The 17,401-nt window shown below is 39.3% G+C and overlaps 1 protein-coding gene across 2 annotated transcripts in view; it reads left to right on the top strand.

The window, feature by feature from the left end:
• The window catches only part of HDAC9 (histone deacetylase 9), a 704,899-nt gene that overhangs the window by 447,867 nt on the left and 239,631 nt on the right, over nucleotides 1-17,401 (top strand). For both annotated transcript variants that reach the window (XM_073333773.1, XM_073333774.1), the window contains 3 exons: nucleotides 1,779-1,910; nucleotides 6,988-7,103; nucleotides 16,143-16,265. In XM_073333773.1, the coding sequence (XP_073189874.1) occupies nucleotides 1,779-1,910; nucleotides 6,988-7,103; nucleotides 16,143-16,265 (371 nt within the window). The remainder of the gene's footprint in view (nucleotides 1-1,778; nucleotides 1,911-6,987; nucleotides 7,104-16,142; nucleotides 16,266-17,401) is intronic.

Genomic DNA, 17,401 nt, shown 5'->3' with positions numbered 1-17,401 from the left:
TCAATATTCTCAGAGTACGGCAGTAAATGCAGTTGTTTTGGTGCAGTTATTCAGAAAATCCTGAAGGTTTAGGGCTCAGAACTGCTCACTAAGAAATGCTCTCCCAATGGGCTTTGATATGAATTATATGCCTATAAGAAATCAAAAGGCCTCAGCAGAAACTTCTTGCTATTTCTACCATCAGATCAAAGTCTAAACCCAGAAGGGGATTCCCAATGAGACTGTTACCAGTTTTCACCTACAGTAGGAATGTAGTAAAATGAAGCTTTCCTTGGCCTCTGGATAATTTTAATAATAAAACTGCATATTAATAATCCACATTTCTGCTGTTTGTTAACTGCTATAGAAAACTTTATCTATCCTTATGTTGAGATACTTTTCTTTGTATCACAGCTGGGATGAGAGAGAGAGAGAGAGGGAATAGCAGGGATTTCGCTAAGGACTGGAAACAAAAATAAACTCAGTGGCTGACTAGTGAAATTTCTTTCTTTTTCTTCTTTAACATACCCACCAAAATGCCACTCTTATTATAAATATCTTTGACAGCGTGGTAGGTCTGTACTCCATTAAAGAGAGGGAGAAGTATATGGGGAATATATCTGTTTAGAGACAATTTCAAAAGAACTTAAGGGTTTTAGGAGTACAGGTCTCACTGACTTTTAATGGGCTTTGTGCTGCTAAATCTTTCAAGCACATCTCGACCTAATACATTAGGTACATATATACTGTGACAAAGTTCCTGCTCTACCTTGGTGGGTCTTGCGCTTATTGGCGGATTTGCTCGCCTTGGAGCTTTATGGCAGCCCTCAGCTTGGCCATTTTTCTGAATTCACAGTCCAGGTCGACTCCTCCTGTGTCTGACCAGGAGTTGGGAGGATTTGGGGGAAACCCGGGCCCGCCCTCTACACCGGGTTCCAGCCCAGGGCCCTGTTTAATGCAGCTGTCTAGAGTGCCTCCTGGAACAGCTGTGCAACAGCTACAACTCCCTGGGCTACTTCCCCATGGCCTCCTCCCAACACCTTCTTTATCCTCACCGTAGGACCTTCCTCCTGGTATCTGATAATGCTTGTACTCCTCAGTCCTCCAACAGTCCGCATTCTCACTCTCAGCTCCTCACACGCACACCACAAACTGAAGTGAGCTCCTTTTTAAAACCCAGGTGCCCTGATTAGCCTGCCTTAATTGATTCTAGCAGCTTCTTGATTGGCTGCAGGTGTTCTAATCAGCCTGTCTTAATTGTCTCCAGAAGGTTCCTGATTGCTCTGGAACCTTCCCTGTTACCTTACCGAAGGAGAAGGGACCTACTTAGCCCGGGGCTAATATATCTGCCTTCTATTACGCTCCTATAGCCATCTGGCCTGACGCTGTCACAATACCATTCAAGTACTGTAGAATAATAACCACAGAAATTTATAAAACAAAGAGATTCAGTGATTTTGCTTAGAAGAAAAAAAGGAAATAAAAATAAAGTACTTTCTCTGCTGTCTTCTACCGTTGGCTCAGGGCTGGGGTAGGGGGTGGCTAAGGGGGCTTTCTAGAGTGGCACCATTTCTGGGAAGAGCGTATTTTAAGCTTCTCCTTCCTCCTCTGCTCTGCTCAGAGTTTAGATCTGACCTTAGGTATGAAGTGGTAACAGGGGCTGAGGAGCTGTAATTAAATTGCTCTCTCTTCTCTGATTAGGTGGGGGCTGAGCGAGGGGTATTTCAAGGATAGGAAGCACTGTTTTGTGAAACAGCTTTTTAATTTTAAATTGTCCATTTTCTTCTCTTAATTCCCAGCCTCAGAGCCCAACTTGAAGGTGCGTTCCAGGTTAAAACAGAAGGTGACAGAAAGGAGAAGCAGCCCCTTACTCAGGCGGAAGGATGGAAATGTTGTCAGTTCATTCAAGAAGAGACTGTTTGAAGTGACAGGTAATTAAGGACTGGAGCGATTCTGCCGAAACAACTATGCTAGTTTAGAAGACCTGAAAAATAGTTTAATGGAAATGTAATTGTGTATTGAACATAGGTGTGGAGAGAGATTTCTCTGTCAGAAACGCAACCGTACTTAAGATACAATTGCATACAATAATTTGCTTTATTCACTTGTGAGAAGGGCACTGTCAACTTAAAAATCACACTTCCATCAGGACACTTTTTCTTACTTATAATAATAAGTACAAAAACAAGGAACCCATAGAATTGTTGGAATAAAAAGAGATTAGAAGGAAAAAGATTCTCTATTGTTCCTGTTTGTTTCGTGTGTGGATTGGTAGCACTTTTGTGTAGTCAGTGTCACTGGTTCATTGCTGGTCTTGCATTGCTCTCCTGTTCTGCTCTGTGGAGAGTGTACAAGCTCTTCCTCAGGCTCTGTAAGAGGCTGTTTAGTAGTAGCAGCAGCAAAGCTGAAATGTAAACTGAAAAGGCAGCTGTATGTACAGAGTGGAAGAGGAAGGAGGGAGGCAGGAGCAGTCCATGCCCCTCCCAAAAGACAGCAAGGGAATAGAAAAGCCGATATAATGCTTTAAAGGGATAAAAAAATGCTTTTAAAATACTAATATATACTATGTAAAGGTTGCACTATCAGAAAAATAGATTAACAATACTTAATATAAACAAAATTCCTGTCCCTTTAATTTGAACAAGAAATGAATGAATAGCTTTCATCATACTCCCAGCTAAAAAGGGAATACTAAACCCAAATTAATCTCTTCGAGAAAAGCAGACCTTTAGGAATGTAGAGAATGAACAGTACACAGATTTTAACAAATCAAAGCAGTAGTTTAACAGGCTTGTGAACAGCTCTGAAGCCAATACAATTTAAGGTCCTGATTCAGGAAAGTACTTATGCACATGCTTAAATCCTATTAACTTCAATGGGACTTGGGCACATACCTAAATAATGTCCTGAATAAGTATGTTCTCTCAAACTAAAACAGGACAGAGCATTATTTGCAACACTCTTATGTGTGTGTGTTCGCTTGTTCTTGGGCTCTTCTAACCAAGAGGAGCGGAGCCGGATAACAGTATTCTAATTAATGCATGGGTAATAGACACAGATTTAATTTATCTATAGTTGCTTAACTGAAGACTATGCAAAGCATACTCATGTCTTGAGTGCACATGGTTAATCATCCATTAAGTCAAGAGGAGGGCTGGTCCCCTGTTGCAACCTGAAGTAACCAGCTGCAGCTCTCCCCATTGTCAAATGCCAGCTGCATGCACTCAGAGCTAGAATGATTGAGAAGCATCTGGCAGCTGACAGTGCTGGAGAGGATGCTCTACTGCAGTGGTTCTCAAAGCCGGTCCGCCGCTTGTTCAGGGAAAGCCCCTGGCGTGCCGGACCGGTTTGTTTACCTGCCGCGTCTGCAGGTTCGGCCGATCGCGGCTCCCACTGGCCACGGTTCGCCGCTCCAGGCCAATGGGAGCTGCGGGAAGTGGCGGCCAGCATGTCCTTTGGCCCGCGCCGCTTCCCGTAGCCCCCATTGGCCTGGAGCAGCGAACAGTGGCCAGTGGGAGCCGCGATCGGCCGAACCTGCGGACGCGGCAGGTAAACAAACCAGTCCGGCGCGCCAGGGGCTTTCCCTGAACAAGCGGCGGACCGGCTTTGAGAACTACTGCTCTACTGTGCTCTTGGCTCTCAGCAGCAGCCCCTAGTGGAGGGAGGGAGGCAGTACAGTGGCAGCCACTGAAGGAACTCTGGAGCTCATTCGCCAGAGGATGCTGCTGGAGACCTAACGACCTTCATGGGACCTCTGAAGTGTAGGGACCCACAAACCATATGAAGCTTTCTGGATGGGAATGCATGTGTCTGTATACAACTCCACTGAAGTAATTGAAATTCCACCTGCTTTTTGGTTTTGTGTGTTTTCCCAGAGAACCGAGATATGCTGTGTGAGAGAACTTGTACTCTTTTTTTATAGAGGGAAATGTTCCGTAATATTCAATAGCCCTCAGTGGCACTATTATGTCTTATGTATCTGCCAGCTTAGTTTATAGTGGGGTGATCTGACAGTTTAGTTTCTTTTGGAGTGTGCAGGTTAGAAATTCAACCTAAGTCTTTGGGATGTTTTTCCCTGTGTTAGGCTTTCTCTGAATTGAGTGATCTCCCAGGGTTAAAGAAATGTCTGAACATTTTGAACAAGATGGGCAAAATAAGAAATATCATCTTGATGATTTTTCCAAACATGGCGGAGGATACCTGATTCCTTAGAAGTGTTGCTTGGATTAACAATTTTGATGAGTGAGAGCTGATGTTTTCAAAAGAAAGAACTTGAAATGAGGGCAACTCTTCACAACCTTTTTGAAATCATATGTTTGACCACTCCTCCTGGTTCCCTTTGTTTGAAAATGTCAGCCTTAATTGTTTTTGATTTTAAGAACTCACCAAGGTATTATGTGACTTGAAGTATTTACAGACCTGCTTAAATATTCATTGGCACATTTTTCAGTCATAGCAGATGGTGCTGCTAGTAATTAGAAGGGATTTTTTAGCAGTTATAACATAAAAGTTTTGCACCTTAGGGAGAAAAGTTGCAGAGAGGAAAAAAAATGCAAAGTGAAAGATTTTAGGTTAATTAAAATTGGTTTTGAATTCCTTTCCACACATTTGAACTAAGTAAATGAAGAGGCCAGTTATCTTTGGATAATAAAGTATACTTTTGCATATTATGTATGCTCATAAAGTGGTTATATATGTTTAGCGTTAGTGTACCATTATCATATATGTTATCTTGGAAAATTATGGCTGAACTTTTCTTTGAAATGTCCCCTCTGCAAGCACATTGGAATCCATACTCCTGAACATGCAGACATTGGATGCTTTCAGGGCCTGGCCCATTAATCTGAATAGAATAGGAGAATCTACAATGTCTGCGCCTGATTCCGATGTCACTTGCTCTTGTTTGACACCACTGCAACTCCACTGGATCACACTTGGTTTACACTTGTTTCGATGTGATGAGACTTAGGCCTTGTGTATATAAGGGTGCTTGATTACTGCTCAGCTGGTTATATATATTGGCATCCATTAGTCAAGGAAGGGTTTAATTAAATCAGGGCATCTCACTGATTTTACATCACCATGTAGATATGACACAATGTAAACAAATTAAGTTCCCTGTCCAATAAGTGCAGTTTTCAGGACAGCTTTTCACAGGGTTTATTACAGACTATGGGATTGTGACATGGGTGCAAATGTAAAAAACATCACTCTCCTGTTCTTAATCTCCAGGGAGCAACTGAATACAGAGCTTTCCATAATATTGCTGTCTGACCAAGATATTCCCAATTAATTTCACAAACACTGGCGTTAAGTGTAATTGCTGAATTTGTTGGGGATCTAAGGGTTGGCATCTTATTGCTGATTCTTTCTTTACTGACACTCTTTCCATATATTTCTAGAGTGGCCCATTCCTTTGTGATACATATATTTTCAAGTGAGTTTCAAAGTAGAACATTAATGATTTTAGTAATAGAGCATTACCTATAGTCATAGTTAAAGTACATGACTGGGTGTTGGCACGTTTCTATTCTAATCCTGACTCTGTGACTGATTTATTATCAATGATTGCTTATATTCCTGAAATTATATTCTCAGGACTCAATTTTACAAGGTTGCCATTGACTTGTTTGTGATTTTTTTCCCCGTCATACTTTGTATAACCCCCCATCGGCTAAAAGTACAGCTGATCAAACATTTTCTGTTGAATCCTTTTTTAGAAAGAAAATGACTTTTTGACTAAAGTAAAATTGATACAAAAAACCCCAATGATCATAAAGTTGTTAGAATCTGAAAAGCAAGAATTATGAGTTTGTGATTTCATTTAAAAAAAAAATTAAAACCTGAAATATTTTTGAGCAAAAACATTTCCTGACCAGACCTATATTATTAGTTTATTGATGGGACAGTGAATTGCAGAAATGTACTCTAGCTGGGAGTAGGAATGGTTCCTTAACGTCACTAGCAAAACTTCCGTTTTCTTCAGTGACAAGAGGAGTGGGGACCTAGAAAACTGACCCCAAAAAGAGAGCAAAGAATTGGTGATAGCCATAAATTGATAGCTCGCTAATTAAAGAAATTCTCTAAATTATCTTAATTTTCTTGAGATAGTTTGTATGAAAGATGTTCTATAAAATATTCTTATCTCTGCTAACACCATACAATTCTGATTTTAGTTATTTATATTCTTTCCTTGTTCTGTACAAAAAACTCTCGTCATCAATATAGGATTTATAACAGTAAGATGTGATGAAGATCAACTAGATCATTAAGTCCATTCCTTTACAAGTGCAGAATACCTTCCCATGGTATATACATCACCGATAGCAGATGTATCATTTCCTAAACATATTACCTTTCGTCTTAACCAAAACTCCTGGGAGTTTTTTCACCAAACCCGAGTAAATTATAGCCCTCAAAATGCTATTTTAAGATTTTGTATGCTGCAAACAGTCCCTCATACCTTGCTGACAGAGATGTATTGCAAATGGTGTATTGTTTTTATTGGTTACTCATATAGAGGTTAGTTCACAACTAAATACTCCGGAGCCCTTCCCAAACAGCAAGGGAATGACAGTATCTCATGAATTGATGACATGTTATCATGACCTTTGCAAGTCTACTGTTTCTGTCATTTTGATCTCTCACAGAGGCAGAAGAGTATGCAATAAAAAGTACTTCCTTTCCTTTTTCCTCATTAGGAGTTCTGTTTGTACATCTCTGCCTTCCACTGAGTAACTTGCCATCTTTGCAGGAAACTCAAGTAATAAATTCCCCCTTTGTGCAGAAGGGATCAAGAGGAGAAAAGAATGAAACTATCTATCTTTTTAAGATTGCAAACAAATTGGGACTGAGAGAAAATCCTTAAGACAGTAAAAAGTCCATTCATACAGGAAAACTATTCTTCAACAAAAGAAAGACTATGCCATAAGCAATATATTGTTCATTATAATCGCAGCTGGATTTCTGTGTTACTTGTAAATTCATGTGTGCTTAATCTTTTTTCAGAGTCATCAGTTAGTAGCAGTTCTCCAGGAACAGGGCCCAGCTCACCAAGCAATGGCCCTACTGGAAGTGTGACAGAAAATGAAACCTCACTTTTGCCATCTAATTCTCAAGCTGAGGTAAGAATAATACACTCAATCCTTTTATTGATTTTAGCTTTTTAAAGTTGGAAAGATTCCAAACAGCACCTTAAAGACCATAGTTGCTCTCTGATTTCCTTCCTTCACCTGGAAGTCACAGTAACTGTGTGTGAAAGAGAAACTGTCTTGTATTTCAGATGGCAGTGGAAACTGGTCTACGGCAGAGATATGATGGTGCTGAGATACATTGTGGAATGACTGTTTTGATATATCATAATGAATATTGGTATCTTAGAAATAATGAAATCCCATGAAATAACACCAGTGTTTCTAAATATTAACATAAACAACTGATACGCAGGATACTGCAAAGTACTTTGCTTTGGAATCTTATTTGGAGCAAATGATACTCCAGCAAAATGCTTTATGCTCTCACACACGTATAAACGTAGGGCTAAATTTTATCTGCTTTAGGGCTTGTCTACACATGGAATTATTCCTGAGTGACTATCTCTGTAGACAAGCTCTTACTCATGCTGAGTAGTACCTTGCTCTGTAAGTAGTCTTTTACAGTTTATGCTAGCTAAGGTCCGACTCATTCCTGTTCTGAGTTCCAGTCTGGAACAGAGGAATTCTGGAAGTTGTAGTTCCCTGAGGGACAAGGGAACTGTAGGCTGGTACAAAATATGCTGGGAAAGGGGCCAGGGATATAAAAGATCTCCTTTTTGCTTGCTGTGCAGGGTACAGCTAGCTGGGGAGGTTCTTCAGTGTCCAGGTTTTGAAGACCAGTGGTGGTACACCCAGAAGAGGAGTCAGAGAAGGAGCCCGGGGGAGCCATACTGTAGAATAAAGTGAAAGGAGTTGTGGGGGCAAGACAAATATAGGAGGCGGCTTTGAGGGGAAAGTGAAGCAATGACCATTGAATTTGGAGTGGGCAGTCACCTTCACTCTTTGGGTTTCTAGGGCCAAAGCATGAGCTCCCCTGTGGCACTAAGGTGCCAGCTAGAAGGGCTTGGTTATGCTCCTCAAAGGAAGGAGGGTTACACCGGGTTACACAGACCGCAAAAAGAGAGCTATACGCAGAGTCACTGACTTGTATTGTGGACTTCTTGTTTTGCTTACACAGTAGGATATTTTCAGTTTAGCCAAAGGGCTAAACTCATTAAACCATGAAAGGGAGGCTTTGAGGAAACTGAGGCGGCAGCAGCCGTACCTGTGTCAGAGTGGTGAGACACTGTTACGTAGTCCCATTAATGTACATGGGAATGCTCATACAATAAGGCACTACTCACTGTCAGTAAAGTGGCACAGTGAAGCTATGATGGTTTCCAATGAAAACATAAACCAGAAGAGTGAAGCATAGCTCATCAGAACTGTGAATGAAGAAATACAGCCTTACAATATGCACACTTCAGGTGTATTGCATCTTGTTTAATGTGGGCAGACCAACAGAAAGCACAGATACGTAACATAAACTCCCCAAGTAATATATAGTAATTGACAACATTTACTGTTTTTCTTATGACGTATGTATTTGTTTGTTCTCCTACATATGTTTCTCAGAGGTAGTAAAATAATAAATTTAGGTGTTTTGTGGCAGTGTACTCCAGTAACTGAATTAAAAAAACAAAAACAAAAGAGAGATGCTGTAATCTGTTGATAGCATAGCTGTGAAATAGCTTTATATCATAGTTGTAACTAGCTGGCCAGGTGAGTTTTGCTTTGTTAATTAAATAGAGATATACATTCAAATATATGTTCTTGCAGTATGTTTAGAAATTCCTTTCACAAGATAATGTATTTAGTTTATTTTCAGATATGACACACACACCACAACACATCCAGTAAGGCATAATCGGTCTTAGCATCCCTCCAACTGCTGACAAATGTATTAGAAATCAAAGAGCAGATTGTACGAGCTAGACACAAGGGCAAATAGCTTTATTAATGGAGAGAGCGTTCCCATCGATTCCATAACGTATATTAAACCTTTACTATTTCCTCCACTTATAAGGCATCCTGAACTATAACTTTCTACATCTTCCTGTCCCCTCCCTGTCCCAGCCTCTATTATAAACAAACGGCAAGGAGAGGAGGAGGAGACTTGCAGCTTAAGATCCTGCAGGAATGATGCTAGAGGGGCAATTTCTTCCTCTGGGTTGTGCTTCCTGTGCATCTGCAGAGTGGAACCTCTATCTAGCAGACCTGAGCAGGTCTGTCAGATTTCCACTGCAAAAGGTTAACATCTCCAGTAAGACACTGTGGGGAGGGGAAATGGAGTGGGGCACAAAAAGGTTGCTGCATATACCCGGGTGTTTGTGGGGCCCCTGGACCTTTAGCTTCAAGGACCACACAACACGTAAAAAATTGCAAAAGGGGCTCATTTTAAATTTCCTATGTAAAAATTAGTAAATACTTTACCAAAAATAAATAAATAAAATTAATAATAATAATTATGGAAAATTCAATTGTCATCTGAAAACTCACTGTGCTATTTGGAAACAAAATTCTCAGTGAAATAGAAGGATTTTAATCCTGCTTCAAGTATATATCTCAACATAACCTTAATAATGGAGTCACTATTGACACCTCCAGAATTTGGTATTGACAACCATGTGACAAATTGTATTTATCATCATTGACTGCCTCACCTGCACTCTGCCCACTAATCCATTGCCCCAGGACTGCTTTTAACATTCCAAAACTCTCAGGTATGTCAAGCATCTGGCGTTATTTTAAAAATAAACTTTCTAAGGAAGTGGTTCCCTGTCCCTCAAAATGTGAATATTCTCCCTTCCCCCACCTCCAATTATGTTGGCCTAAGACCCAAATGGATATTAATCACTCCAGGTGGGTGTAGAGTCCAATATCTTGTTACCTGTCAGAACAACAAACAGAAGTTCAGTGCTATAGGATAGTGGAGTTTCCTAGTTTCCCCAGGGGCCAACCAGCATATACCTCTAGCCCTGGAAAGTCTTGAGGGATTAGACAGAAATGTCCTGACATTTTTTATTTATAAACATGATTTTGTCATTTTTTGAATTATTTTGAATTTTAGTCATTTTCTCTCATGCTGAGTGTCATGCAGTTAGGCAGAGGGTATTCAAGGCCCTTACTCAGCAAAGCACTTACATCCAAGTTAACCTTAAGCAGTGAGTAGTCTAATTGATCTCTGATTGATTTGGATGCTTAAAATTAAGCATGTGCGTAAGTGGTCTGCTGAATGCAGGCCCTAATGAACTGGCTTTAAAGGGATAAAAAAATAGCTCCCAGCACACTACATATGTATACACCCCCCCGCCCCCCTACAATTTGGAAAACCTAACTTGTGGTAAGCAAAGTCCTGCCTTACTGCATTATTGAATAATCTATTAGTTATCAGTTATTATTAAAATGAAGGATATGTGGCTAAAGCATAGGGCTGGAAGTCAGGAGTCTTATCCTCAGAGACATCATGTGTGCCCTTAGGCAAGTCACTCAGTCTCTCTGTGCCTCGTTTTCCCTATCTGCATAATAATTCCCTAACATAACAAAGGTGTGAGGAGGGTTCATTACTGTTTTGTAAAGCTCTCTGAGGTTTTTAGATGGAAGGCACAATGCAGGTACTAATTATTTATTATTTTCCTCCCTCATACAATATTTGCAATACCCATGCCAAAGGCAGTTTTTCCCTATTAGTGCCAAAACATGCAAAAGGACATCTCATTCAATGCTAAGATTTGTATTCCACCCTATCTTCTGCAGCTAATGTCCATAATCATAACTACTTTGATGGCCTAGCTTGCTGTTAATTGTTTTATATTATCTGCTGATTAAACAAAAGAGCATGCGGAAATGTGACTTACCAGAGTTTGGGCTAATGGAGCTGTTTCTCCAGGTCAGTGGCAGGACATTCACCTCAAAAAAACTGGATTGGCTAGTTCAACCTCCAGCAGGGACTCTTCCCCATAATGAATTAATTGTGTGTGTGAACTATGATCCAGAGGGCAGGTAGGTGACCTCTGCACACTGATTAGTAGCCTCTCTGTGGCACAGAGAAAACAAAAAAGTTACATTGATGGCTAACATGTGGTTTTGCCTCATCGCCCCCGTATGGGATTGTAAAGAAATTCAGATTATGTATTGCAAAATATAAAAAAGTTCAGACCACAGACTAGTCAGTACAGTGGGATTAAAATAGCATATTTTCACCTTGGGAAGCACAACTTCAAATAATAGGGGTGTTAATGCTATATTAGATGGAAAATCATATGGAATTGGATACTACAGCTACTTGAATACTTTGCCATTAATGCTAACACCACAAAATAGAAAAGGGAATAATGATGCTTATTTGGGCTTATTTACAGTGTTTGGTACTCTGAATATTCTAGCTCCTAGACATTTGTACACATCATTAAACCACCACAGACACAGTTTACAATCCGGTAGTCTCCTTAGCGGATTCAGAACTTCCAAAGCCAATTTGCGGCAGCTTCATCAGGAAGAGCAGAGCCCTCTGACCACAACCAAAACTGGCCAGTCTGGTGTGATGGGTAGTCTCTGTTCAGGAAAGGTTTGGAAAGACTGAAGCTCTAGGACCATTAGGACTGTATTCTGTGCATTGCTAGAACGCTAAATCGCAAAATCATCTTCCCTTGCTGTGCCAGGCAATGGTGGTATTAGTCTCTTACTATCATGAGGGCTGAAATGAGCCTAAAAAGCTATTTTAAAAGCTGAGCTCTATGTGCTGGAGCCACTCACTTAGCTCTTTGGCAGAACACTTGGAAGCTGAAACCACTGGCTTCCATTTCTGGCTCCAGTCAGAGACTTCTTTACCTCACTGGTTACTTGATTGTTAATTTTATGGTCCTGTGGGTGCAAACATTTTTCCATAGATCTCAACATCAGTACATTTTGATTTTATTTAATAGTTTATTAGTAACCAAACAGCTGAATATTTCTTCTGTAGTTGAACATTAGCTGCCAGCTCTCGAATGGTCTTTATTTAATCAATTTTTTGTCAGACACACAAAGTACAGAGGTTTCTAATAATAGGTTGTGTTCTAAAATCATGCAAAATGTCACTTGTTTTGCCGTAACCCTGCATGACTCACTCTGCTGTTGTTTCCTAATAGTTATTGTGACATTTGCAGTAAGTGTTGTATTCACATCCGAGTGGGCGTATGGCCGTGGTATTCATGGTGGCAAATGAACATTTTTTGCTGGGGAAAAACAGGTTGCGATGACAGAATAATCATTACCAGTAAAAATCTGAGTCAATACTGTAAATGATCACACTTTAGTGACTAGAGCAATATCAGTAATGAAATGTTGATTCTTTTAAAACATTTCTGCCTTAATCATTTAAATAGCAATCCCTTAAGTGTCTTAACCCACAGCGGGCAGTGTGGTAACCATTTATTTAAATTTTCTGAAAGCACAGAAGAGCACTGTGAGTAAGAAACCTTGCAGATAAATCCCTTGCTATCAATTTCTCTAATAGTGATTTCAGTAACCAGTCTGTTAAAAGACTTTCTGTTATTATATGAGCCTTAAAAGTTAAAAACAACTTTTATTTATAAGATGCAATTATAAGTTTATTAGACCTAGGTTTTGTCTCTGATGTTTCAAGATTCACTGCGGTAACTATTTGTCTGTTGGAGCAAACCATATATTTTCAAATGACATGCTGTGCTTGGCTAAATCCTGCCTGCCTTTCTCATGCAAGGATTCCCTATGACTTCATTGGGACAGCTTGCCTCACGAAGGCACCATTCAAACGTAGGTGCTAACTCTAAGCACAGAGAGGGCCTGAGGCAAAGCCCAATGAAATCCCATTCATCCCATTCATCTCAATGGGCTTTAATTCAGGCCCATACAGAATCCACTTACATTTGGTGTACAGAACTTTTGGAGACTGGTATATTGAAGGTAATAGGAGAAACTGAACTGCCTGATTATATGGAGGACATAAATAAACACACATGGTATAAATGTCTCTTAAACCCATCTTGCATAATATTAGTTTATGAACCTCAGCTTTGAGAAGCACACTTAGTAGGTCTTCAACGATAAAACTTTTAAGTCTCTAGCCAGCATTATGAAATTGAAATTCAATCCAAACATGAAAAAGGAATGTACTTAATTTTTAAAACTAACGAAAAGAACAGAAGTATAAAATAAAAGAAAGTTCTTACTTCTGAGTGCCACTTATTCTGACTGTTCAAAGCAATGGTAACTTCAGACACTGTGTCTGCAACTTGGAAGATTTAAAGCCAAAAGAAAATAGTCCCTTTTCCTCCAATAACGTGTGTGTGTGTGTGTGTGTGTGTGTGTGTGTGTGTGTGTGGGAAAGGGAGAGAGAAGTTGATATTAGACAGTAAAGCCACACACTGCTACATCTAATTACTGTACTTACATTTTAAGAATTAAGTGAACCTGACTGATAGAATTGTTTCTTTTAAAACACTGGCAAGCTGGAAATTTTCTGCCTCAACAAATGGATGTTGTGGGGGACAGGACTATGCTCCATTAGCTTAGGCTATGTCTACACTGGCAATTGAAAGACAAAACTTTTGTCTTCAGAGGTGTTAAACCCCGTCCCCCCTTCCACCGTCCTCCGAAAAGACAAAAGTTTTGCCACGACAAGTGCCAGTGCGAACAGGGCAAGTGCTGCTCATTGGCGGTAGAAGTTTTTTTGTCAGCAGGAGAGCCAACAAACAGCAGCTACACACACTGCACAACTTTTAGTAAATGCATGGCACAGCAGCCTTAGTAAATTGTCTCTAGAGTAACACTTACAGTTGCTCAAAGACAGACATAGGCCCTGATTCCACAGTAACCTCCATGCAAGTGGCCCCCTGAGTCAGCATAAAGCTCATTTCAGGATATGGGTTTCAATATGGCCTTAATCTGAGGGTTGTAGAACAAATACCAGTTGATTGTTAAAAGAAAATGACTATGTTGTAGAGGCATATTCATGCTGTTAAATTTCAGTGCAAGTGTTATTAATAATCAATTTTTTTAACACAGCTGTCTTATTACATATGGTTAACAGAACAGATTAGGAGAGATTCAGTTTTAACAGCCATGGCATTGCCTTTTAGTGCTTGACTTATTCCTTAAATCCCATCATTTCACTCTTGTTCCTCAATTCACACCTTGGAATTTAACAGTGGCATATCATAAAACCAAAAAGGAAACATATATTTTTTAAATGCAGCACCATATAGATGCTGCAACCAGTACAAGTCTGATGATGTCCTAAAAAGAGGATTACATGTTTACAGCATCTCTTTTGGTAAGATCTTTATAGCATTTCACACTAGGTTTGTGTATTTTGGACATACTTTATTTTAATAATGTATATATTTGGATGTTATCAAGCAAGCGCAATTTTAATGGGAAATTAATGTAATATACAAATGAAGCAGTTTCTTTACACTTGTGTTCCATACAGTCCATATCTCTTCTCTTTCATATGCTGTCTTCTAGCATTCCCAAGATACCAAGAGAAAATTACACATCGAGACTTCTACTGTTATTGTCTCAGTGATAGGTCTTATTTCCAAACAAACTATGAGGAAGGTTATGTTTTGGAATAACATCCTGTGTTTTTTGTGCAGCACTAGTTTTCAGTGACAGTCTGAAGTTGAATTGTATTAGCACAAGGTATTTTCAAAGTTAATTGATATCCCAGGTTTGTCCAGGGGAAAATCTACTGCTCCCCACAACATGCTTGACAAGTTATTATATTTACTTTAGTCAAAGCCCGAGTGTGCAGTATCCCTCTTGGAGGTGGTCTATTATTGGAGCCCCATATGCTTTTTGTTTGGGAAGAAAGCAGTCACTGTGTCATACTGTTACACAGGGTATTCTTTTTCAGGGATGTTGTTCCCTAGGGGACCATATCATGCCAGAGTTCCTAAGCCTAATAAGACCTTTGTAGCTCTTATTGTGTAAAAGTTCTGGGAGGGAAGTAAGAGTTAAACAGAAAATGTAATTCAAGCAACTATACTAGACCACATGTTGAAAAACATGACCATTAAAGCAGAATGGCAGAGGCTTCAAAAAGATTCCTCTTGCAGTAAGCATGTGATAATGTAACCTTTTAATGCTTCTTCCCACTGAATGTAAAATGGGTGCTTATGGGGGATCTTTTCAGAATACCTGTTTCTCTGTGCAGGGTAATTTAAAAAATCATATCAGAAATTATATGTCCTCTTCATAAACGGTTTTATCATATGGTTTCAAAACAAGTGTGGGGACTGTCCAGCAAGGTGTTGAAATTGGAGGGAGTTAAGGAGGCTAAGCACTTCACGGGGCAGCTCAGCACCCAACAGCAATGGGGGGGCATGTATTTTAACATTATTTTTTTTTAAATGGCATTTGCTTCCTAAATCACTTTTTACTCAAACTTTCTCCGTCCATATTAAACACTGTAGCCTAATGGTAATTTAGTGGCAAGGGGATAAGATACTCAGAATGAATAGTGTTGAATTACATTGGGTGAAGTTTTGCAGCAAGGCATATGAATTATACTCCTTTAGAACTTTTTCTTCCATTTTAATGAAAATCTCATTTAGGTTATCTGCTCTAGTTCTAGCAAGGAGGATATCCCTCAGCATATCCAAATGATATCCAATACAGCTATATATGTGTCCTTACATCCATTAAGAGGTGAATCATCAGTGTTCCATAAGACATATTATGCAATCCTTCCTGAATATTTACTCAAGCAAAACTCGCATTGACCCTATAGCAATGAATGTGTGGTTGGTGGGAGAAGAGGTAATGGAGCAGGGAATCCTTAATGTTTTGGTTCGGCATAGGAATTTAACTGATTAACTAAGGCAGCATGGTAGGCAGGTGAATATTTGTCTCCATTTCAGGAAAAGAATCTCAGAGCTATCCTGGGGAAATATTAGTAGGCCCCAATACTCAGGATACTCAGTATATCAGGAAATGAAGTACTTTTCCCCAATATTTGGCATCTTAGGCACACTAACAAAGATAACTAACTAACTGGCTTTTGTTGCCAAAGGGTAATAGAAATAGGTGTTACAGATCTGGAGGTGATTTTTTTTCTTGTTTCAGCACTTGGTTTCTCAACAACGTATTCTGATTCATGAAGAATCGATGAACCTGTTGAGTTTGTATACGTCTCCTTCTTTGCCCAACATTACCTTGGGACTTCCAGCGGTACAATCCCAGCTCAGTGTAAGTGATTACTTTAAAAGGATGTCCTTTTTCTATCATGTTTTTTTCTTTGAGACCAACCTCCCTTATCCCTGCTTTCACCACCCCCTCCTCTTCAACTTTTCACTCTTCTGTCGACTTTCTATCACAATACAAGAATACTCTGGTCTCTTTTCTCCTCAAAAAGCCATCTCCATCTCTGTTTTGTCTTTTTGGAGTGTAAGCAATTCAGGGCAAGACCCATGACTTCATTTGTGTTATACAGGACCTGATACACTGTGGGCACTACTTGAAACAATAAATAATCACACTGAATAATAATGAATAAACAAACGTAAGCATAACGCTCCATACAGTGATGTACCAAACACAATTTCTGAATTATAGGTACAAATGCTTGAAGCCACAAAAGTGGTGAGAGATACCTGGGTGGGTCATACAATTTGACCTTTTGAACTACTTTTGTACTGGTGACTACTATCGTCAATAAAATTTCTTCCAGGAATACCCTTCCAAAGCCAATAGTCTTTAAGATGACATTCTAATACTGACTCAGGCTGTGTTGGAGCTAATATATTTGGAGAAGTCCCTTGCATTTAAATTTCTTTGTATTTAAATGTTAAAATAAGTGCATGACTATGTAGACACAGTAGTCTATTAATGAATGACATTTCATGTTTACTAATAAAGAGAATATCAGGTTGAGAAAAAGTCACAGAACTCTAGGGGTGAAATCCTGGCCACGTTCAAGTAAATTAAAGTTTTGCCATTGAGTTCAGTGGGGCCCAAATTTTACCCTAGGACTTCTTAGTTCAGTTTGACTGCCAATAAGGATTTAAAATAGGTTTTATGATGACTCTGTACAATAATATGGAATATTATTAAGAAATCTCTGCAATTTAAGATTTAATTTATGACACAGTGGTATGACTTATGAATTTGGTAGAATTTATATAAATTCTACATGTATAAATGAGTATGTGTCACTTTATAGTATGCAAGAAGTTTCATTTTAAATATGCACTTTATTATGGTTTTCAGTACGGTAGTACTTAATTTGAATGCTAAATCTAGTTCAAGTTTTATATCATACCTGTTTCTTTTTTCCAATACAATATAATGTCATTATCTCTGATATATTGTTGTTACTTAGTTCA

Source organism: Lepidochelys kempii, chromosome 2, assembly GCF_965140265.1.
Source record: "Lepidochelys kempii isolate rLepKem1 chromosome 2, rLepKem1.hap2, whole genome shotgun sequence".
NCBI lineage: Eukaryota > Metazoa > Chordata > Testudines > Cheloniidae > Lepidochelys > Lepidochelys kempii.
The sequence above is the reverse complement of the archived record's forward strand: the minus strand, read 5'-3'. Positions and strand labels throughout refer to the sequence as shown.